The following is a 22,919-nucleotide window of genomic DNA, read 5'->3' as shown; positions in this document are numbered from 1 at the left end:
TCGCTGTGTTGAGGTAATTACTCCTCACGGAATGACAACCCACTTGAGCTCGAAGCGCGCTGCAAGTCCTGGATACCTTTGAGCCAGTTCTTGCAAACTTTCATTAACATCATGGATTGCATTCTACTTCATCTAAAACAGTCGAAGTCGAACCGTACTCTGTGAAAGTTCGCCGTTTGATACCTTCTTGGTATGCGCGGTGAACGCTACTATGCATGCGAGCGTGTTAGTTGTCCTCCATTTCCTGCTTCCTTTGTCTATTCTTTTCCTCCCCTTCCCTCTCCCCCCGTGTAGGGTAGCGAACCGGGTGCAACCTGGTTAACCTCCCTGCCTTTCCTTTGCCCTTCTCTTTCTCTCTCTGTTGGTTTCATTCAGTTGTGTCTAACAAAGAGATGAGCCCCTCGAAAAAATTCTCCTTTTTTCGTTCAAAGCTATACAGAGGTTTTTTTATGAGATAAGGCCTCGTTTCCCGAGGCCCTGCAGCACTTTTTTCAGCATGGTCAGAAAACGCTGCCGATCGGTAGTTGAGGCTCCTCGGAACATGTGAGCCTAAAAATCGCGCAGCACGCGGCCTGGAATTTACAATTAACTGTCAAAGTCAAATAGAAATCGATCCCTCTTCTCTCGACTAATGATGCCATAAACCCAAGTGACCGCGCCATAAACCCATAGTCTACGACCATTGGCTGAATTGAGCATCGTGAGCGGCACAGTTACCACGGCCGCCGCGAGATGCCGCTACGTGCCCGAGCGCTCGCTCGCGATCACACTGAATGTAAGCCACGCTTTCGAAGAAAAAAGAAACGAAACAAAGTGCCCAAGGTCATCACGCGAGCTGGCGAACGGGCGTTTCTTCTTGACCCTTTGCCATCACCCCCACCACCACCCCTCTGCGTAGCTTTCAGCGCACTCGCTGGTATGAAAGGAGAGAGAAAGCGCTTAAAGGGATACTGAACAAAAATTTGAAAAAGCTACGAAAACACTTGCATTCGACTCGGACGACACGACTGTTTCTCTAAACAGCGTTTATTTCACGTAATTTCGAGCAGTTGGCCGTATTTTTAGTGGATTGTGAGAGCGCGGCGGCTGCACGCCAGTGCGCTTGTCGACGGCCGTGACGTCGAATGCTCGAGCGAGAGGGGGGCAGTCGGCACGCTCTCTCCTGTCCTGCCACTTCCCTTTCTCCACCTCTCCTCTCAAGAACACCTTCCCGACCGTGAGAACACGTTTTGAGAGGGACGCGCGACAGCGAGTGGCGGCTTGCGATGTCGATTGGTAAGCGATTTTGCAGCGAGCACGGTTGGCGAGTTAGTATCCGCCAAGTTTCGCGTCACTTCCTCTCTAGTTCCCGCGCGGCCGCTAGACGCGCCAATTTGCGAAAAATGCATTAAATTCATTATTTTCTGCTAGTCTCTGGCTGAAATGAAGGTTGTTTCAACAAATTTCAGCACCCAATCTTTCAATTGGGCCATTTATCTCGGCAGCGAAAATTTTGTTCAGTATCCCTTTAGCGCTTAAAGCATGCGACAAACCTCTGTAACTCCGTTCATACTTGAAGGGTTCCAAAAAAATTTTCGACAGTAGATTCGTGAGGCAGGGGCGTATCCAGGGGGGGGGGGCACACAGGGCTTGTGCCCCCCCCCCCCAAATTTTTTCTGCCGTGGTATACAGAGCACAAAATGACACTCGACCACACTCACCTGCCGGGATACCACCTCGGATCAAGGGCGTGCCCCCCCCCCCCCGAAAAAAATTCCTGCCTACGCCACTGTCGTGAGGCAATGAACTGCTTTAATGAAGGCACTCGACGATTACTTAGAAAAGTGCTGCAGAGTCACTTTAAATTGTGAGCCGTGTGCGAGGACCGTGACCTAGGCGACGGCCGCCATGATTCCCATCCACGTCTCCTGGACGACTGGAAAGATGTCCCACGCCCGGAGCATGAAGCCCTCGTTTCCCGAGTGCATTTGCCACGACGGTTGAAGTTCCAGGGCGAACGACTTAGTCACATTCGCCGCCTCGTAGGCCCAGTCCACGCTGCTGCCGGATGCCCGGTCTGAAAAGTGGCATCACGGGAGCTACAGTTTCGAGTCCTCTTAGGATTAGCATAAAGCGGCACTATACACCATTACAACCTAAAAAAATCACGCCATCTCCCGCTAAAGGGGACCATGAGGCGATGCGAAGCACGTTTCGGCATGTCGAGCCCGCGTTTCAGAGGGGGAGTGGAAAGGGGAAGTGGAGAGGGGGAGTGGAGATGAGCTGTGTGGAGAGGGTTCGCGCATGCGCATTAAGGGTGGTCACGCCGCACACCGCCAGTTTGAACTCCGCCATAAGATGCCTCGCGTCTAAAAAAAATGTCGTTCTTGTATAGGTCTTGGTGTAGTTCTAAATCCTGCACTTAGTGCAGCTCCATTACCTCGAAACCTGAGAAGGAAGGGCGTAGCATGGCCAACACAGTGATTCTTTTGGCACACGTCAGGCGGTGGCGCCATTTCTTGCGCGGCGCTGGTATCAGCCGAATGTTACTGAAGCGTTTATCTCGATTTTTGGTAAATTACTGCGTTTAATTCTAGGTCATTTCTGTAGTTTATATTGTTTTAGACATTGTCAGTTTATTTTGCACTGGTTTTGAGCATTGTTAGCCTTGTTTTAGGGCCGTATTGACCACTGCGTGACCATGTGACATGAGACGGTGGATGGATGACAAGGCGGGAACCCTAAAGTGCTACGCACTTAAAACGGGCAGCTCCGCCCAGGGAAACTCGGCGCGCTTGCCCTTTCAGTGTGCAAGACATGTACTAGCTGGTTTCCTCTCGAACCGTAAGTACTTTTCCTTGGCTAATGTAAATACTGCGCATATTAGAATTAAAGGTTCGTCGTTACAACGTAAAACATTACATTTTGCTAAGTAGCGACATGAGAATCATTAACGAAATTTACCAGTAACATCATGTTTCTGACCTAAAACCAGCGACACGAACGTGTGTCTGGAGAGTACAGTTTGACGTCGCGGAAATGAGTGCTAGCATTTCTACAAGTTTTCCCATGGTGGGGGGGTCGGCGATTGCCGTGGGCTGAGCAGACATGTTTTTAGGAGCGAAGCTCCTTAAAGGGCCCCTCACCAGGTTTGATAATTTTGAGCTGATGGGCGCAATCCATGCACTAGGCGTTCACGATTACGTCTGCCAAACTTTGCAACGCTACGCGCCGCGCAAATGGGTCAAATTTCAAGCTGAACGCTGCTTGCCCTTCTTCTCGCGTCCACGCGCCCAGAGAATGAGGGGATGACGTACATGAGAGAATGGCCCTACGTAGATAGTAGTGCTGTGACGTCGCTCCTCTACGTAGACGAGTGTGCTCTGACGTCGCCAGCAGTAGCACGTGACACTGCGATAATTATTTGACACGACGCGTAGTTTTTGTAATTTGTTGCTTGAATGGATGAATAAAACTTGAGAGCAATAATAAAACACACAAACGGAATGTGTGCGTTTTCTTTTTTTAATTTTTTCTGCGAATCGCAGCGAGATTCGAGACTAATCTACCTCCGTTTCGCACGCGTTCGTGTTCTCGCGCTTTGCGCATCGTGCAGATGCCACCCTTTACAACGAAACTAATTTTCTACCGCGTTCCAGCGCTCATTAGGCTCATTTATCCTCCCGCGTCTAACTAGATGTTCATGCGGCACACCGCTAGTCTCGCGTCCGTACAAATGTTGCAGCTTTCGTGCTCAGTAATAGGTTGAAAGCCAAGTGATCGGCGAGGGCGCATTCGGCATAACTTGAAGAGATGAAGCGCAAAGAACGCCGCCACAACACCGCTCGCGTCTCGGGGGCTCGGGCTGGTTCGGGCGCGTCATATGCGTTATGTGATCCTTCCGCTCGCGTGCCGAAGAGGGCAGGGAAGGGATTTGGCTTGCGAAGGCTACGCGGGGCGAGCGGCGAGGGTTTGCAGCTCGCCTCCTCGCATCATGGTTTCGCGCCGCTACAAATTATTGTTTTTCTCAGCTTCTAACCGACCGATTAGAAAAATTCTTGTGGCATAATGCTCTTTATTGGGCTCGCAACAACTTGCAATGTGTAACTAAAATTCGTTAGGTCACCTGGTGAGGGGCCCTTTAAGGCGGCACCCGTACGTCCCTCGTAGTCGTAGTAGTGCGTAACCAGTCGTAACACTAGTACCAGATCTTGACCTCCAAGGTGGTGCCGGTGGGAGATTTTTCCTGTGCGTTGTTGAACAATAAAAAATTCGCAGCGTGCGCGTTAACTAAAAGCCGAATTCTTCTGTCTCTCATTCCCTATTAGCAGCCATTGGCATGTTCCAGTACGAAACGTTAGTAGAAGTAGAAGTGTAAGTGTTAGCTAAAAGCCGACTTCTTCTGTCTCTCATTCCCATTAGCAGCCATTGTTTACCTCCAAGGTAGTGCCTGGTGAGATTTCTCCTGTGCGTGATTAAACAATAAAAATTTTGTTCAAAACGCCGTTGATTGATGAAATAAACCAACGAAAGACGCCAGATGTTTTCTAAAAGCAAAACGAAAGAACGCCAGATGTTTCTAAAGCAAAACGAAAAGACGCCAGCTGCTTAACGAAAGACGCCAGATGTTTTCTAAAGCAATGGTTTTCTAAACAATGAAAATTCACAGCCTACATGTAAAATTAAAGTGAGCTGCAAGTCGTCATAACTTATCGAACCTTTAGTATAAACGCGCCCGATCTCACGTCGGTGATGATGTACTGGGCATAATTCACGGAAGGTTCACGGTTTACCGATGAACCTCCGCAGCTTCGCCCGCTCATCATCATTCACTCCGTGGATATGCTGTGATTTTTTTTTAGAGAGAAACACCAAATTAGTAGATACCGACGAAGAGTTGTTCCGAAACACTACGCTACTAATGACGGTGAAGTAGCAGTCCTCTCATGGAGAAAATTTGCGTTATAATTATCCCCTTCAGCGGCGGTGTGTGCAGTTGTATACATCAACTTCGGCGGCGCGTCACGCACCGCGTGTTTCTTCAAATGGCTTCAAACGCAGTGTGCACATTTTAACATGCTTCCTAAGTGGACAACTAGCGGTCATTTAACTTCATTTTGCTGCGTATTGCTGCACAGGATCACTTTGCTGGAGACACTACCATGTCCAACGATCGTTCGACGTGCCGCGCTCCAGGACCAACGTAAAGAGTATTATTTTTCATTGCTCGAAACGAATAAAACCCAAAGACAAACTGGGCATGCATTTTGGGCCTAATTTTTGGTTCTTTTTACGCAAGAATTGAAGCTGACTGCTTGCGGAATAATTAGATATTTATTACTACCTAATTAACATTAATTACTGAGGCTCACTCAAAAAACAACACAATCCTTCATTTTTTTTCTTGGAATGTAATATTGAGTGCTTTGGAATTTCGCTTTGCCAATTTAACGCATTCGCAGTTCATCATAGGTTGCGCCTGAAGGGGATAATAATGTCACGTGGTTGTGACGGTGAACAAAGCGAAATGCAGCCGGTAAAGATAAAGCGGTTCATTGGGCGAGCTTGTGCCCAGTAAAAGAAGCAATTATCAAAGTGCAGTGAATGGGGCAAGCACAGACGTCGGTCGTCGGTAATCTCATCAGCGGTAAGGCGGGTCGGCGCAGGGTGTCGGAACGAAATGTTTTTCGTTTCGGTTTTAGTTTCCTTCCACCGCAAAAAGTTCCGTTCCGTTTCTGTTCCGGAACGAAAAAAAAAAAAATGTTCCGTAACGGTTCGTACCGGTTTTTTTATGGACAATTTTGAAGTTAAGGTAATCATAACGAACATTGGATTTGTGATGTAGTTACTTGCCCTGCTCTTAGGAAAGTGGGACAAGGGTAAAATACGTTCTTCAGAGGAGCTGAAGTAACTGTACCACGAATTTCTACTAACTAGCGCAAACCAGTATTAATTTCAAAGTCATAGTATTTATTTTCTCAAAAGACAAATACGAATTGTTTAGTGGGCTCAATGCTTTGTGTCAAGGGATTGAGCACGGCCTCAGAAGCAGCACGACATTGAGTGTACTCTCTGATGTGCGAGACCGCTGTTCTGCTAAAGAGATCGCCAGGCCTGCGCGACACACGCAGCACAGTCATAACGAAAGCTGGAAGAGCGGACTTTGTAGAGCCCGATGGAGAGTCTTTTGGGGCAATAATACAAGTACACATGCAAGGTACCCACTACGCCATAAATCATCACAATTCTTCTGGAGTAGAGAAGTTCCCACTATGCCATTTTTCGCCATTCTTCGGAGTCTCGTGGTACACGCTACACATCTCTAAGGCATTAGGTGCACTTTGCGCTGTTACTGATGATGATAAAGAATTATGGCTGAGCACTTTGCAGTGGGTGGGAAGCAGTGTGGCGGAATGGGCGCCTCCATTCCATTTCAATTCCATTGCGGAGAATTAGAACTTGCCGCAATTCCATTCCTTTCAATTCCGCGGAATGAAAAAAATTTAGCCCATTCGCACTCCGGGAATGGCCGGGCAGTTCAATTCCATCAATGTAATTCCTCCACGTAAGAAAGGCATCTTGATAGTTTAATTGAGTTAAGAATGAACGCCCCATAAAGCTGATGTCATTAGATGCATTAAGAACTTCAAGAGTACGCAAAATACGTTAACAAGGTCGAGGGATAGAAGCTTGGTTACATATCTCGTGCAGTACAACCACCCTACTAATTCCTATAGGGGCAGTTCTCCCGCTACCTATAGTATTTGCATGGTCAGCATGTTTGAAAGAATGGTGGTGTTTTAATATTGTTTATGCTTAAATGTGTTAATGCTAAAATGATGACGTAGCCTATTTTTATGCTGACAAAAGTAGTATTCAAGAAGACTAAGCAGTTTTGCCACGCGTCTGGAGCGGTTGTGAATATGGAGAAAAATAAGATTTGGTTAATGAGGAATAAGACTCTCTAGATCTTCTGGTATTAGTTGTAACAGTGCACCGCTCGGGCACCTTGTGCATTTGTATCGAATACGGAACGCTGGGCCGCACTGCTCGTCAGCACTCACGCTTGTCAAGCGCTCCTCGCAAGCATAGAAGCACTAGCGTGGCACTGTGATGGAAGACCTGACTGCCACGCAGAGGGCGCGGGTTGAAATGCCATCCGATCCTAGAAATTTGTTTCTCATTTTTTTATATCACGCGATAGCGGTCACGGACACCGGCGGCGGTGGACAACTATGGCGCCAATATCAGCCGTTATGATCTCATAACAGATTTCGCTGTAACAAACTTCAGCGCCGACAATGCCCTCTCTACGCTGGCCTGCGTGACAGGCGCGCAAAAATCCACTTGCGTTAATATAAACATCTCTGGTTGCCACTGTTTTCGTTTTTCGCACAATTTCAACATATCTTTGCTTTGGAATTCCTGCCTGAGGTACGCGCTAATACCGTACCCTGAGATATGCTCACATTGCACGAGCTCAGTTGCTCCGGATTGCGAGGTTTTCTCGTGAACCGAAAAACGACTGAAAAAATTTCGTTTTCACTCCGGAACGAAATAACAGATAAAGTTTCGGTTACGTTTTCGTTCCAGTTCAAGATATCGTTTTTTTTTTTCGTTTTTCGTTTTCGGTTTTCGTTCCGTTCCGACACCCTGGGTCGGCGTTTGTATACATATGGCATCGAAGATTACAGCGTTATCGTTGGTGGCAGACTTAGTTCAAGAATAAAATCTATTGTTCGCGTTGTGTGCGCAGTCTTACCGGAAGATTCTAAAATAATCGGGGACGTTCCGAGACATTCCGGCGCAACCTTCGCTAGACAGTGGTTACGCGTGTAACCGGCCGGTTAAATCAAAATAGGAAAAGAAGTGCGTGTGACAATAAGCGTCCAACGTGGGAGTTTATGCCAAACTTACCGATACTGGTGCCAAGATAATCTCACGATTATTTTTTTCTTAATATTTGATAGCAAGAGAAAACTCTATGAAATTTGCTTCACACGAGAACGAAGTGATGAAGCGATTTAATGACGACCTTAGCGGAGCCTGCCTAGTTTAGGAGGAGTAGTATCTGCCAAAAAATGTTACGCAGACTGGTTTCAGGAAAGATGCGGTGGCAGTCGTGAATATCTTTACTTACATATCGTCTTTGCGATTGGCCCAACATCGTAGTGCGTACTCTGGACTTTTCGGATGGCTTCAGCGGCCCTTAGGGAGATGTTCATCTGAATAAGTAAAAAAAAAAAAGACAATGGCAAAAGCGACACATAATTGTCATCAGCTCCACAATCACAAAAATTCACATGCTCCCTTATACGTTTTAGCGTCAGATGGCTTGACGGCGAAAGCCATCGCTATCATCATCGCTATCATCATCATCATCATCATCATCATCGTCGTCGTCGTCGTCGGAGCTTGAGGAGCCACGTGAGTTTTTGTGCCACGCGTCTCGTTTCAAGACCAGCGTATTTGTTGGTGCTGTGGTTGATGATGGTAATGGTGAATTATGGCTAGGACCTTTGCAATGGTTTGGCGGCTTTCAATCGCCCATTCGTCAAGTAAATCACATGGTGTGACGTCTGGTGCGATTCTATACGCTTCTGCCACGCAGTATTGCATTCGTTAACGTGACTCCTTGACACGACGACTATGTAGGGTCTTCTTCCAAAGCGGTTTCGAGCACTGGCGTCGCTCTGTGGTTAGGGTGCTTGACTGCCACGCAGAATTCGTGTGTTTCATTCCGACTCAGCCCCGATTTTCATTTGTGATTTTTATTAGAGTCGATTGAGTACCGCACGCCTTGTTTTGAAAGGCTAGCGTCTGATGAGGAACTTAAGGTCTTCGCCTTATTAAATGCCGTTATCATTAATAACAAGAATTAGAGCCACCATGAATGCGCCGCTGCGCATTCTTTCAGAGGCATGATGCGTCGGAAGTGTTCGCTATAGGGCCAATGAATGGCGGACTCGACAATTTGGCTCGCGTATTAGGAGGAAATAAACCCGCAAGGTCCCTTACGCATTCGCCCAAGATGACTCGAAGGTGAGAGCCCTCATCTTCTTTTTCTTAACAGATGATGTAATGAACCTCTTCCCCCCCTTCCCCTAAAGCATTCTGCACCTAATGTGGTTTTGCATTGCCTCCAGGATCGGAGGCATTGCAGGATTTTTTTGCACTTCAGCTGGTTTTGCTCTGCCTCCAGGATCGGCCCACCTTCGATAATGCGATGATTCCGTGTGATGACATCGTCATGTGGAGTACTTTATGTGACTTCATGATGACGTCACAATAACGTCGCAAGTGAAGCCTAGCATTAATAAAGAGCATTTAAACTAAACAAATTAGTTTAACTAACCAAGACAGATAATTCTTACTTACATTAGCCTCGAGGAGCCAGTTTAAACAAAGCAATTGAAGTAATATCATCCGTGTCGTTCCTGTCTGCCGTCTTTATCAACTTTGCAGCGCTGCCTCTATCATCCATATTATCCTAAATGAGTGAACATAACCGTGAACAACATCCAACCGCAAAAAGCTGTCCTATCTAGAGAAATGAGTTCAACCCTAATTAGTGAATATGCGGGAACATGATGGTTGATCATCAACTGCGCTTAGCCCTAAGAAGTGAGTTTTACCTAAAGAAAAATGTTCAACAAAAAAAAGACCGTGTTAAGCCTAAATAATTATATTAAAGGGACACTATAGAGAAACAATGAATCGGTTTAGATCGACAAATTGTGCTCTGAGAACTCTGATGTCGTTAATTTCGCCATCACAGGTTTATTAATAGAGAATAAAATCAAGTTCAAAGTTTCATTTTTAAATTTCACGCCGAAATCTCCCCCCGTGACGTCGCGGATTTCAAAGTGTACTTATCGTGTTTTGGCGCCATTGGCTCAACAAAATTATCCCAAACTTGGTATGTTAAGTCTATGTACTTTATTTTTACCGATTAGGAACTACGTAGTCCCTAGCAGGCGCCGTCAAAATACGTGACGTCACGGCGAAAATTTCAAGGTGGCGTCGCCACCCACATTTAGTTTTTGCGCGTTTTCTCGCTTACTAAGCATCTTCTCGCAGCAAGCGTGGCGTTTTTGGTATCGCGAAAGAGTACTTTACTGATATGAGAAAAATCGTTTTGCTCTTTAGTGTCCCTTCAAGGTGGAAAGCCTTTAGATGCCTCATCAAACGCGAAAAAGTGACTGCCGGCGTCTGCACGAGTGATGCCATCATCACGTGGCGACCTCACGTGATGACATAGGTTTGACGTAACCCTGTGACGTCATCATTGCGTCACAGACTCACAGGTGGTTAATATTTCTGGTGTCATCATGACGTCGTTGTGATGTCATCTAACATGACGCCTCGTAATGACGTCCTCACACGACATCATCGCTTCGTCCAAGGCGGGCCGATGCCGGAGGAAGTGCAAAACCACGTTGGGGGCAGAAAGCTTTTGGGGGAGTTATCAATACATTCGACTGACAACTGAGACGAAAAAAAAAAAAGAGAAGGTGGTTCTCGCCGTCGATTCGTCTTGGTTAAATGCACGAGGGGCCGAGTGAATTTTTCTAGCCTGCATAAAAGGGGGTCTAAGCAACGGCAGCGATAGCAGTCGTTCGACTACCTCGATGAGGCTAAGTACATACCATGGCGCCGCCATGCGGAGGCGTCTGTGTGACGCGCAAGGTTGGATTGCTCCGCCAGCCCTCTCCCACTCAGCCCGCAGCTGCTTTTGCGTCTCCTTTTTGTTATTACTGCTGTACGTCACTTTGACGAAATTAGTAAATACTGCTGTCGCGTCGCCACTGACTGTACGAAGTGGGAAGTAACTGCTCCAAAAAACAAAAAAACAAACAAAAAATATTACGTTCATCAAAATGACTGACACCACCTAAACTGCCGGCGTCGTCTGCTATGACCACCGATATGGAAGCAACGGGGGCCGAGCTCGCTGCTTCTGTCAAAGGTTAACAACAATATGTGTCGAAACTAATCATCAAATGGGCTTTCGCGTGTGCTTGAGATAAAGAAACATATTTTCGCTGCAAGAAATGCGTGCAACGTGACCACTGTGTAACTTCATGCGCTGTTTCTTCGTTCAAAAAGCAGTATGTACCAACCAGCCCATTTCAAGACGTTAACTTCATTCATTGTGGGTTCGCATCTGGAGACGCATCGCGGTTGACACGAGAAAGAAATGGCATGAGCAAATTCACATTCCTGTTTAGTACACATAGTTCTACAGTATAAAGCACGACTGCGAGCGCTTTGTCTGCTTTGTGGGGAGCAACCGAACATGCTTACTGCTGTATGCAGCCGCAATATTTCTCAAATTATTGGAGGGAAACGCACAAGAGCTACATGCACGCGTGCGCCTCATTCAGGGTTGTAGCTAGATAACATTTCACGTACGTGTTTGTCTGCGGCACGATTTTAATAGTTATACGTTGCTCCTTATTGCGCGAATTTTCTGCGCTTTGCACATGGTACATTTTCGCTTGCAATCGGGCCATGCATCGGGGTGAAAACTACGTACGATTTACTACGCGTTCTGCAGTTGGCACAAAGGGGCCAATCTCGATCGAAAAATACGGTCCCAGTAGGGCTCATTTGCGAAGGTAAATGCACCCTGTGCCAGCCGGCCGCATTACTTTGCGCATTTGAATGCACTATTATGCTGCAAGGGGTGGCTCATTGTGGCCTAGATGGCAATTTCCTGCTTATGAAGCGCAAAAACCACGGGACGAAGCAGAGATACACACAGGACAAGCGTCTGTCCTGCGTGTGTCTCTGCTTCGTCCCAGTGCTTTTTTAAACACGAAAGTGTTTTATGCCGGGGTCCACCACGGCTCCGCTGACGTATTTCCGTCACGGATATGACGTTGTAAAATATAAAGACTGACAGTGGGCAAAGAAAAAAACCAGAAGAAAAAGTTCCGTCACCGGGAATCGAACTCACTTCCGCAGCGCGTAGCGCGAAACGATTCGGCCACGGACGGCGCGTTCTCCGCAATACTAACGGCGAGCTCTTTTAAGTGCGAATGCACTTTATAAGCGACCCTGAATCCGCCGTCCCATAGCAACGGCGCGAGGAGCGGAGAGGAGCGTCTGTAGCAACGGCGCAGCGACGTCACGCCCCACGTGACTGCGCGCGCTCCGCCCTCCGCTCCGTGGCTGCATGCGCCCCGCGCATTGCCTGTGGTGATGAAGGCCGGCGGCGAGACGCCGAACGAAAGCGTGCGAAGCGAGCCGAGCACCCCGAAGCCGATCTGGCGCGGGGACGCGCGATGCGTGAGCGAGCGCGGGCCCTCGAATTCGATCGGCCGGACGCGCGCTTCAAGCGAGACTTCCTGGACAGCAGCTTCGGACATAGCTGCGCGGTGTGTGATCGACTGTGGTTCGACAACAACCTGAGCCCCATCTCGGGCGTGCGCAACGCCGCCAACAAGTTGAACGCGTTGCGGGTTCTTTGGAACGAGTTCGGAAGACAGATCATCATCATCAGTAAAAGTGCTTTGCACTTAAAAACGGCCAGACCTCCGTGGGTCGGCTGGCGCGTGCTCTCTCGCTGCCGTCTCCTTCGCTCGGCTCTGCAGTTTAGTCGCGCGCGCCCCCTCATAGCATCACCCCGTGCTTCGCACTTCCTCATACTCCCCTTCGGGGAAATGCGGGTTTTTTTTATACACCACTTGCGGGTGGCTATACTCAGAGATCTGTGTCACAGTGTGTTCGTTATCACTAGCGAGATGGCGCGACGGGCTCGAAGAGCGTAAAAGAGCGCGCTTGAAAGGTCGTCGCTGTTGCGATGAGCGCCCGCGTCTACAGGGCGTGGTCGCCTGTACTCAGAGATCTGTGTTAGTGTTTTCGTTAGCACTGGCGAGATGGCGCGACGGGCTCGAAGAGCGTAGAAGAGCGCTCTCGAAAGGTCGTCGCCGCTGCGACGAGCGACCGCGTCTACAGAGCGTGGTCGCTTGTGCGGGCGCTTATCTCGTGATCGCGGTGGTTTGTACGTCTCGCGTTGAGAGCACGAAGGTCACTTGGCCCATAGAGTTTCCTAAAATGACCTAGAGGGAACTCTGGCGCTGCGATCGTTCAGCCACCATGGGAATGATGGGTAGTACACGGATTTGCCTAGTCTTCGTGCTTGTGGGCTTCGAACGCACTTGTGGCTTTGTTTATTGCTATGTTCAGGTTTTCTTTCGGATAAAAGAATGGATCGTTGTGAACTTCGTGACCAGATTTGAATCGGTGAGCCTAAAGAAGTTAAAATGGTGAAGTGAAACTGCTGATTTTTGCTGAACTTCGTTTTGCGACAAAGCGGATGCAGGCGACGCGGAGCCAAACGGAGCCGAAAGAACGAAGTTTAGACAAATCCGTGTACTACCCATGATTCCCATGCTGGCTGAAGCGCGATGCATTGCAGCTCCCATAGACACTAGCGCCAGAGTTCCCTCTAGTAAGTATTGTAGGAAACTCTATGACTTGGCCCACTGCAGCGGCTGCTTTTGCGAAAGGAGCGCGGTGCTCACGCAGAAATAAGTTACATATGTGACAGTTAGTTCGCTCTCATCCTGTGTATGTTCGTTCCGTGCGTCATTTCTGCTTGAGCAGCGCGTTGCAAGTTTCGAGCTGCTTGCCGTTCTTCGCGTGACATTACAATTTGTTGCTATAGCATTCATTCCATCGCCCTTGGGGCGAAAGAATGCGCAACAAACGCTCAACTACGTCTGTGAAGACACGTTTCACTATCGTGTTATACCGATTCCTATGACAGAGGGATCATCCATGTTTTTTCTTCTTCATTTTTTTTTGCGCTTCATAAGAATAAACCGATTCCAAATGAATTAGATAGCTGTGTTCGCAATGTTATGTTTCAGTGAAAATACCAGTGTCTAGCATTTACAACTTCATTGATAAGCAGTATGACACTTCGCGGCTGCTGTTAGAAGGTGAATCAATGCTTGAGGCTCGTATACTTGAATTTAGGCACACGGGCCTCAAGCTTAATTTCTACCCCATGGAGATGTTCAAAATTTCCGGATCTCTCCACTACGGCGCCCCTCATATAATCATATCGCGGTTTTAGGACGTGAAACCCCAACAATAATAGAAGGTGAATCAGTGTTTGAAGCTGGCCATGTTGTCACCTGTAGCGCAACACAAAAAAAGAAGTCCCAATGAGTTGGCTTATTCTACAGACATCCTCTACAAGCAAGTAACCTCATGAACTAGAAATAATAATAAAGGAATGTGTCAGGTGTCAGCGGTATCACGCTCTTGCAATGCAGGGTAACGGTGAAAGTGAAAGCTCACAAGGCTCGCACTGTGACGCCGATAACTGACTGCGCTTACCCAGGTTGTGTAGACTCTATAGGTGTCCGCACACACGAAGTGAGAGCAAAACAACGCTGCTCAATGGGGAAAGCGCCAGAAATCGCGGTTAAGAGCAACGCGTTCAACCGTCCGCTTCCTTTCGCAGGAGCAGCGTGAGATCACGTGATCCAACCCTGCACGTCACAACGATCGCAGCGCCCGCGTCTCCAGTGGTGGGCCTCGCGCCCAATACTCACCAGTTGGTCGTAGTCCGGCACGGGAGCGGCGCTGTAGGCGTACGGGAACATCCAGAGCTGGCCGAAGCTGTGTAGCGAGAAGTAGAACTCGGTGCGACCCTGGGTCTCCCTCAGGGCGTCCCGAATGACCCGGCTCTCTGGCTCCGAGAAGGCGTTGTCGCCGCAGTACGTATCATGGCACGGATTGCTGCTGGACCGCGTCTCTGTGCGACGGAGGTGATGCAGTAAACGTATAGGCACTAAAGTGAACTACTGTACTCGATTACAACTTAAAAAAAAAGATGTAAGCGCCGCCCACTGAACTTGGGTGAGCCTGCCAATCACCTGTGAAAGACAGTCGTGCTAGCTGGTTCCCGCTCAAACCATACAATTTTTTTTTCGGCTGACGTAAATACTACGCATGTTAACAGTTAAAGGTTCGTCGTTACTACATAAAACATTGCGTTTGGCTGAACAGCGGTGTCAAAATCCCTCATGAAGTTTACGAGGACGTTCAAGCTTTCACCACCCAAAAGCAGCGGCACAAACGTGTATCTGTGTGGTGAGGTCAACTATGGGAAACACTTGAGCAGGGCTTGACGTCATACAAATAAGTAAGCGTTATTGGTTGGAGCATTTATGCAAATTCTCGCCGTGGGAGGGACATTGATGGCTGTCGGTGGAGCTGGCGTTCTTGCTTAGGTTCTAAATATGGTAACGACGTTTGTGCATCATCCCTATCTGTATGCCGATATACGACTGTTGCGTAGAAAATGGCTACTAGGACACTCTTTACTACAAAAAAGATATAATTGAAAGCGTTTCTGCCGCCATTTCTTGGCGATTTCTACACCTTTCCGCTGGGTTGTTAGAAGAAAAATAAATTAGGCCACGTAACGATCGCCGCTGAAGCAATAGTGGCGTACCTGTGTCTTCCTGCAGCCGCAGTATGCAGCACTATAACATCTCCAAGAATATTTTGACCACCGAGAAAACATCTTGTTTTTCATTGTAGATAGTTTAGAGTTTAGTTTATGCTTAGGCGAGGCTTAGTATGCGGTTTTTAATTAGATATCTACAATCGACAGCCTCTTTTACGCGTGGACGATTAACGTCCTACTTTTGCCTGCGTCGTATTAGTAAAGATTAGTATACATTGCAGCTGTTGTTTCGTACTACAGTGTGGCTTAAATTTTTTTATATTTTACTACAGCCTAATGTGTACTATTGGCGTCAAATGAAAGGCAAACAGCGGCAAGCATTCGCAATGGTATGTCACTCAGAGAAAAGATCGTGTAAAAAGGGCCGTCTTTTTGTCCCACAACAATAATCGTCATTTATTTTGCCTTCATTTCCTTGCATTATCACCGCGCGCCCGACACTTTCTGGTCACGAACGACATGTGCACTATCAGCGTGACGTAGCATTCTTGGGAAGAAAGTGGCCAGCGCCCAGTTTTAAAGAAAGGAAACGCAAGCAAGCCAGATGACGATTATTGTTGTGGGACAAAAAGACACCCTTTTTACTCGATCTTTTCTGTGAGTGTAGTACGCGCCGTCCAGTCATTCACCACGGACAGGCGCGCATATGCACAGTGCTGCCAATCCGGATGCGCGCGTCTGTCAACAAGCACCGGTCAACAAGATGGCGATTGTTACAGACACGGACATTCCAAATACCCACGCTGTATAGTGACATCTACCCAGACGCTTATACACCGCAATGCAAAGCTTGCGGGGCGGCTCGCGCCAACCTCGACCACATGATCTGGGCATGTCCCGCAGCGACACACACCATTAAACACAGCACCGAGCAGTAGGCGGCTATGCGGGTCAGCGCGTGCCCGAATGACCAACTCTGGGCAGTCCGGCTGGCCGAAGACGCTGCCAACACTCAAGGTCTGGCCGCCACCTGAGGAAGGGGAGCTCCGGTATAGGACTAGTCTCCCGGCCCCTGCCTCCCTTGACCCCAGCAAGGACAAGAATGAAGTTTCGTCTCTCTCGCTCAGTGGTGATGACTGGATGGCGGGCATTATACAACTGCTAATGCTTGCCGCTGTTCGCGTTTCATTTGACGCCGATAGTACATCCAAACAACGAGAAGCAGCACTCACTGCAGAATTTGATGTCGAAGTTTCGATTGGCATCCGCGCCTCGGCATGTGTCCGAGAAACTGCTTTTGGAGCGAGTCTTCCTCCAGAAACGGTCCTGAGAAAAAAAAAGAAAGAAAAAAAAACATAATTGCGCTACTCAACGCACTCGTTGTTTACTGGACACATTTCATGGTTCTCCCATTTGTTTATCGCGACAATCAAACGCGTCATATGCGCACGATTTTTCTGATGCTGTGATTGACCAGAAACAACCAGGGCAATGAATTGGCAGAATCATCGCTTCGAATGCGCGTCGCGTTTCCATATCCTATCAAGGGCGCAGTATAGGAACTTCGGGTCACATTCGCATGGCCGGGAAAGGTCCATTGTTCTTAGTCACACTCCTGTGTCGGCCACGCTTAAAGATACGATCGAACCGGAGCCGAATTGACGAAACTTTTAGATGTGAAGCATCTTATAGCGGAGTTCAATCCGGTGGTGGTGGTGTGCGGCGTGACCACCCTTACTGCGCATGCGCAAACCCTCCCCACTCCCCCATCCACTCCCTCTCTCTCCTTTCCCTCTCCACATCACCTCTCCCCTTCCCTTTCCCCTCTCATTTCCCTTTCCCATCCCCTCTCCACTTCCCCTCTCCCATCCCATCTCTCTTCCTCTCCCACTTCCCCCTCTCCCCTACCCCTCTCCACATCACCTCTCCCTTTCCCCCTTCCCCTCCCCTTTCCCCCTCACCACTCCACCTCTGAAACGCGGGCTCTACATGCCGAAACACTGCGCATCGCCTCATGGTCCCCTTTAGCGGGAGAGGGTGTGATTTTCTGAAGTGTTCTCTGCCATTGCAGAGTGAACCTGTCGGCTAGTTGGCTGAACATATCGTAAGAAGCAGCACGAAGGACAAGGACAGAAAAGACACACGTACAACCGCACGTAGCGCTGGCTACGACGACTCCGCCATTGGCCAACCGTCACCGATAATGATATTTCTAGCATCAGGAAAAATCGAAAGTATTTTTCTTACCAACAATTATGCAGCGTAATACATATGGCGTCACTGACACCTGACCAATCCCCTATGCGCTATGGTTTATTCAATGAAGACTTACCGTGGTATGTGTGTACTCGTAGCCATCAGGGTTGATAATGGGATGAATACGCCACTCGTATCTGGACAGGAGCTGGCGGATGCCTTCGTCCTCCTCATATCCCGTCGCCAACTGTGTCAAACAAAAGGCGATGGCGTTGACGCTATGCGACTCCCACCTATTTTTACCCATGGCACTATGCAGTGCTTGCTTCGAATTCTGCACTGCCTATTTTCTTTGCCCCTTCATCCCTTTCCCCAGTACAGGGTAGCAAAGAGGACGTGCGTCTAGTTAACCTCCCCGCCTTTGTTTCTCTCTCTTTCTGTATTATAAGAATCATTGCTAATTCTCTAATTATTTTGACATTGTTAATCAAGCTCTCCAATACTACGAGCGCCTCTGCACGGAAATATTACGTGAAATCAATTTCATCTCAGAAACATGTCCAAAAGCAATTGGGATTGTTGGACAGACGTTGTTGCTGTATACCCTGGAGTCATGGCAACAGCTTCGATCTCCTGTCACTAGTTACACTAAGAAAACTGCTGTCAAAAGTTAGTCGCTTATTATTGCACTCTCCAGCAGGCTCATGTTCTTTACTTAGAAGTGGGCTTCCCTGGATTGCGGTTTATGCCAACTGTACGCTACAGTGGTTGTATTGTGTTGACTGATTGTGTGAGTGATTGAGTAATCGACTGATCGATTGTACGGAAATAATGTTGCGTTGTAGTCGAGTTAACGTTTTAAAATGCTAAGCAACAGGTATGAAATTGACCAGCACTTACCTGATCGATGAAGTAGAGGCACGCAGCATGAGAGATCCACTCTCTAGCGTGAATTCCACACTCAATAAACACGATGGGCAAATTTTCCTTGGTCTTGATCTACAATGAGGAATTAGAAAGATTTTAACAAACGTAAGCACAGATAGGGTGGCCGGAGCCAGCAACATGAATCATGATCATCAACTAAGCGCCTTGACAGTAACAATGTCCATCAGTTCAGTTTTGCTTTGCAGTGCGAAATAAGTTTGAAGACGATGCACATCTAGACAAGCAATTTGTCCATATTCAAGCCTTAAAGGGGTCCTGCGACACTTTTCCAAGTAGTCATCGAATGAGCTCACTATTGGAGTTCATTGCATCACGAATCGACTGTAGCGAAATTCTTTCGAATCAGTCAAGTTCAAGCGAAGTTACAGGGATCGGTCGCACGCTTTAGGCGCTTTCTCTCTCCTTTCGTACCAGCGAGCACGCTGAAAGCTACACAGGGGAGGATGACAAGGCGGCAAGAAGATGCGTCGGTACGTCAGCGCGCATCATGACCTTGAGCGCTTTGTTTTTTGTTTTTTTTTCTTTGAATGCGTGGCTCACTTTCAGTGTGATCACGAGTGCTCTCTGTATCGCGGCGCGGGCACGTCGCGGCACACCACGGCTGCCGCGGTAACTACGCGGCCCACGACGCTACTATAATCAGCCAATGGCCGTGTCCATGTTCCTTTGGGTATGTGACGCAGCTGATTCTAGGCGTATGGCATCATTTGTCGAGGGACGAGCTGTCAATTTCTAGCTGATTTCTAGCGCACAGTAACCCATGCTAGATTTCGCGCTCTCGGATTTAAAGATTGTAATTACTTGCTCTCCCTGTCTGGTATCAACATCGTGGCCGCAGACCGGAAGTATGTTCGACTGTCTGTATGTCTCGCGCAACTTAAACAATCATTGAGATGAATTGTTCCAGAATTTCTTGCAATGGCAGTTCAGTCCTGGGACCGTATTCTGATCTGGTGAGACGATCACCTTCGGCGACACTGTCGCTTTGCGCGACGCTGGAGCTCGCTTGTCCAATGAGAGAAGCGACTACTTGCCCAGCTTTCCTCAACCAGCCAATTAGCGCGCGTTGAGACATATTATATTGATATACCAGAATCAGAATACGGCCCGTGAATTGAATTTAGCATTTTGGAATACTCACGTGAGCAGCGATGATGTTTCTCCCTTCGTACGATCTTCCGATGGACAGGTAGTTCACGTGGTCGTATTTCTTTGCGTACTGCTTCAGAGCGTCAACGAACTGCAGATGTAGAGAAGTAAGACAACGCTTATTGGCAAAAAAATAAAATAAAAATCAAGTGCGGTAAAGATCTTCAGTCTCGAAATAATATCGGGTGGAACTGGCTTTTTTTCAGAAACCATTTTGCTATCAATGTGTGAATTCGAACCCGACGGGCTGATTTGCAACAAGTAGCTGTCCTGTTCAACAATAATAAGCCTCATCAATCGCTTTAGAATGGGCGTCAAGCAGGTGCGAACATTCTAATTTTTAATGCCCAAAAATTGTTTCGTGTGTGAGCGTATCTCAACTCCCATTCCCAGCTAGCTTCAATCGCGTTCTATTTTTTTTTATAGACGTCGTGGAGGTTGCAAATAAGGTGACATTGCATAAAATACGTAGGTTCTCTGTAAACCAGGGGTCTCAAACACGCGGCCCGCGGCCGCACATGACTGTGTGCGTCTCGTGTTTTTTTTTTATTTTGTTAATAACTATATTCATCAGCTACGCACACGTGACTGGTCTCACACACAGTTTCCGCGAGGCATCCCACAGTGTCATGTGTTCGAACATAACCGTGGCAAAAAAAAACTGTTTCATAATCGTCGTCCAGAGGGTCCGGCACAACACTGTACGCGAGATAGCTCATAGGCCACCGGCATGATCATTGTTGGCAATTTGTTGCGTCGCGCTGCGCGCGACATTTCGGTAGCCTGCACGCGCTTCGCCTTAAAAAGTACGTTAGGTATAATGTTAAAAGTGGAAACCGGGCAGGGAAATTTCCAGCAAATCTCACAAGGTCAGATCCGCCGGCAACCTACAACATCGCCATCATCCAGAGTTGAGCCTCGAACCTTGACGTCAAATCGCTTGAGAAATGACCCGTATGTAGGATATACGAAAGGCCGCCGTTCAAGTGGTAACCTTCGCTGATATTTTGTTGAACTCCCCCTATACTCTTACTTTCTTCACTGTCCCGGGGCCCTTGAGTGACTAAGTTTCGTGACTGCGACTTGCTAGCTGAGGGGAGTTTGAAAACCCCTGCGTTAAGCTATAGAAATAGCGTTTTGCAGCAGGCCCAAATCATTTTCTGTGAAAAGAAAGCAGCATGAAGCAAGTTATTAATGCATGCATATCCCCAATATTATTAAACCTAATTCTTTGATCTGCCTGTCTCGTCACCGTATGATGTGTATCATGTCATGAAAGCATATTCTGTATTTTGAATAGTTGCCGATAAACGATCACAATTGCGTCGACCCTCGCTATGAGAAAGGAACTGAGGAACAGAGCACACAGACTGCGCTTGTCTGTCGCACTGCGCCGTAGCACGTTATTATGAACACTCACAGGGTCCCCTATGCACTCGCCTATGATGAATAGAAGGCGAAATCCATCTTTTTCTTCCCAGTCGATTGCGTTGATCCTCGCCCCCGAAAGCTCTCTGCACCTAGCGCGATTTTGCGCTGCCTCCGGGATCGGAGGCATTGCAAGCTTTCTGCACCTCACGTGCCTCCAGGAAGGGCCCACCTATGAACAAGCGACTACGCCACGTGATGACGTCATGTGAAGTCACATTATGTGACATCACAGTGACGGTACTATGACGTCGTGATCACGTCACTATGATGTCACGTTGACGTCACAAATTGCGCCATCTGTGACGTCACTGTGACGTCATATGGTGACGTTAACTCTTGATGATGATTTTTTTGCATCGCTCGTGTTGGCACCGATGGTCACTTTTCGTATTTGGTGAGGCATATCTTATGCTTGAGGAATAAGGATGGGATGGGGCTCATTCGGGAAGCATTATCAAATCATGAATGGTAGTCTACCACTATCCCTCAAGAGGAAGGTATATAACAGCTGCATCTTACCGGTACTTACGTGCGGAGCAGAAACCTGGAGACTCACAAAGAGGGTTCAACTTAAATTGAGGACGACGCAGCCAGCGATGGAAAGGAAAATGATAGGTGTAACCTTAAGAGACAGGAAGAGAGCAGAGTGGGCCAGGGAACCAACGGGGGTTAAGGGTATCATAGTTGAAATCAAGAAGAAGAAATGGATATGGGCCGGGCACATAGCACGTCGGCAGGATAACGGGTGGTCATTAAGGGTAACTGACTGGATTCCAAGAGATGGCATACGCGTGAGGGGGAGACAGAAAATTAGGTGGTTAGATGAGATTAAGAAGTTTGTAGGCATAACGTGGCAGCAGAAAGCACAAGGACCGGGTTGATTGGCGGAACATGAGAGAGGCCTTTACCCTGCAGTGGGCGTAGACAGGCTGATGATGATGATGATCTTATGCTTTCGCCTTCAAAACGCGTACCGTGTGCGTTTCTCACGCTGCCACGGCGCATGCGCCCGACCCCTAGCGGGAAAGTCACGAAGCGCTTTGGTAGGGTCTCCGCACGCCTTTCAATCTCGGAGGCTTTTGGTCTGGCGATTTTGGTTGTCGCGGATCACACCACAAAGCTTCACCCCCTCTAATAAAACGGCAAAAAGCAGCACAGGAATATTAACGAAGCGAATTGCTAGTTAGCGCTGTGTCTGGGTCCTCTTGCCCTGTCCCCCACAACGCCAGCTGCCTCTAACGTGTAGCAATTAATCAGTCCTTTTGGTCTATTGTGTTCAGATTTGCGGTGAACGTACCTCGGCATACTTCAGGTATCTCTGGAAGCGCGAAGGAGCCGTCGAGTAGGTCGTAAACCGCATTGAACGTTGTTCGTTGTTGATCAGCCTGAAACGACAAGATGTGTAAAAGAACAGTTCTGACTTTTCACAGTGTGTCTGGCAGATGTATCGTGACCGTCTAGCACGCCTAGCGTTGCCTAGCGCACCTCCCGTCGTCTTCCTTGGTCACTGTGCTTTCAGCGCTATGCCTTCACTGATTGTTATCTACACTTTCTATAGCGCAGTACTGGCGTCTAATTCACAATTTAAATTACCCTGTAGTAGTGTTTGTTTACACATTCAATAACCTTCCTTTCCGTTGCATTCAGCAAGCTCCCTAATAAATACGTGCACACTCACTCTTGCAGATTCGTGCATCGCGTCGTCAGGGTGAGACCCGCACGCTTGACGTTGGTCTCGAATTCCGCGACCACTTCGGGTCGTAGCCGCAGAAGCGCCGAAACG

General features: G+C 48.0%; 2 protein-coding genes across 2 annotated transcripts in view; one reads left to right on the top strand and one right to left on the bottom strand.

Annotated features, from left to right (window-relative positions):
• LOC119400200 (zinc carboxypeptidase) overlaps window positions 1-22,897 on the bottom strand; it is a gene marked incomplete at its 5' end in the record, with an annotated part of 62,405 nt that extends 39,508 nt beyond the window's left edge. Inside the window, one exon of the mRNA XM_049417541.1 lies at window positions 22,815-22,897. Coding sequence (XP_049273498.1) covers window positions 22,815-22,897 — 83 coding nt within the window. The remainder of the gene's footprint in view (window positions 1-22,814) is intronic.
• Window positions 1-22,919, top strand: part of LOC119400202 (uncharacterized) — a 366,922-nt gene that overhangs the window by 213,347 nt on the left and 130,656 nt on the right. The window lies entirely within an intron of this gene.

The sequence above is a fragment of the Rhipicephalus sanguineus genome, chromosome 7, assembly GCF_013339695.2.
Source record: "Rhipicephalus sanguineus isolate Rsan-2018 chromosome 7, BIME_Rsan_1.4, whole genome shotgun sequence".
NCBI classification, from domain to species: domain Eukaryota; kingdom Metazoa; phylum Arthropoda; class Arachnida; order Ixodida; family Ixodidae; genus Rhipicephalus; species Rhipicephalus sanguineus.
Note: the sequence above shows the minus strand (reverse complement) of the source record. Positions and strands in the feature narration are given on the sequence as shown.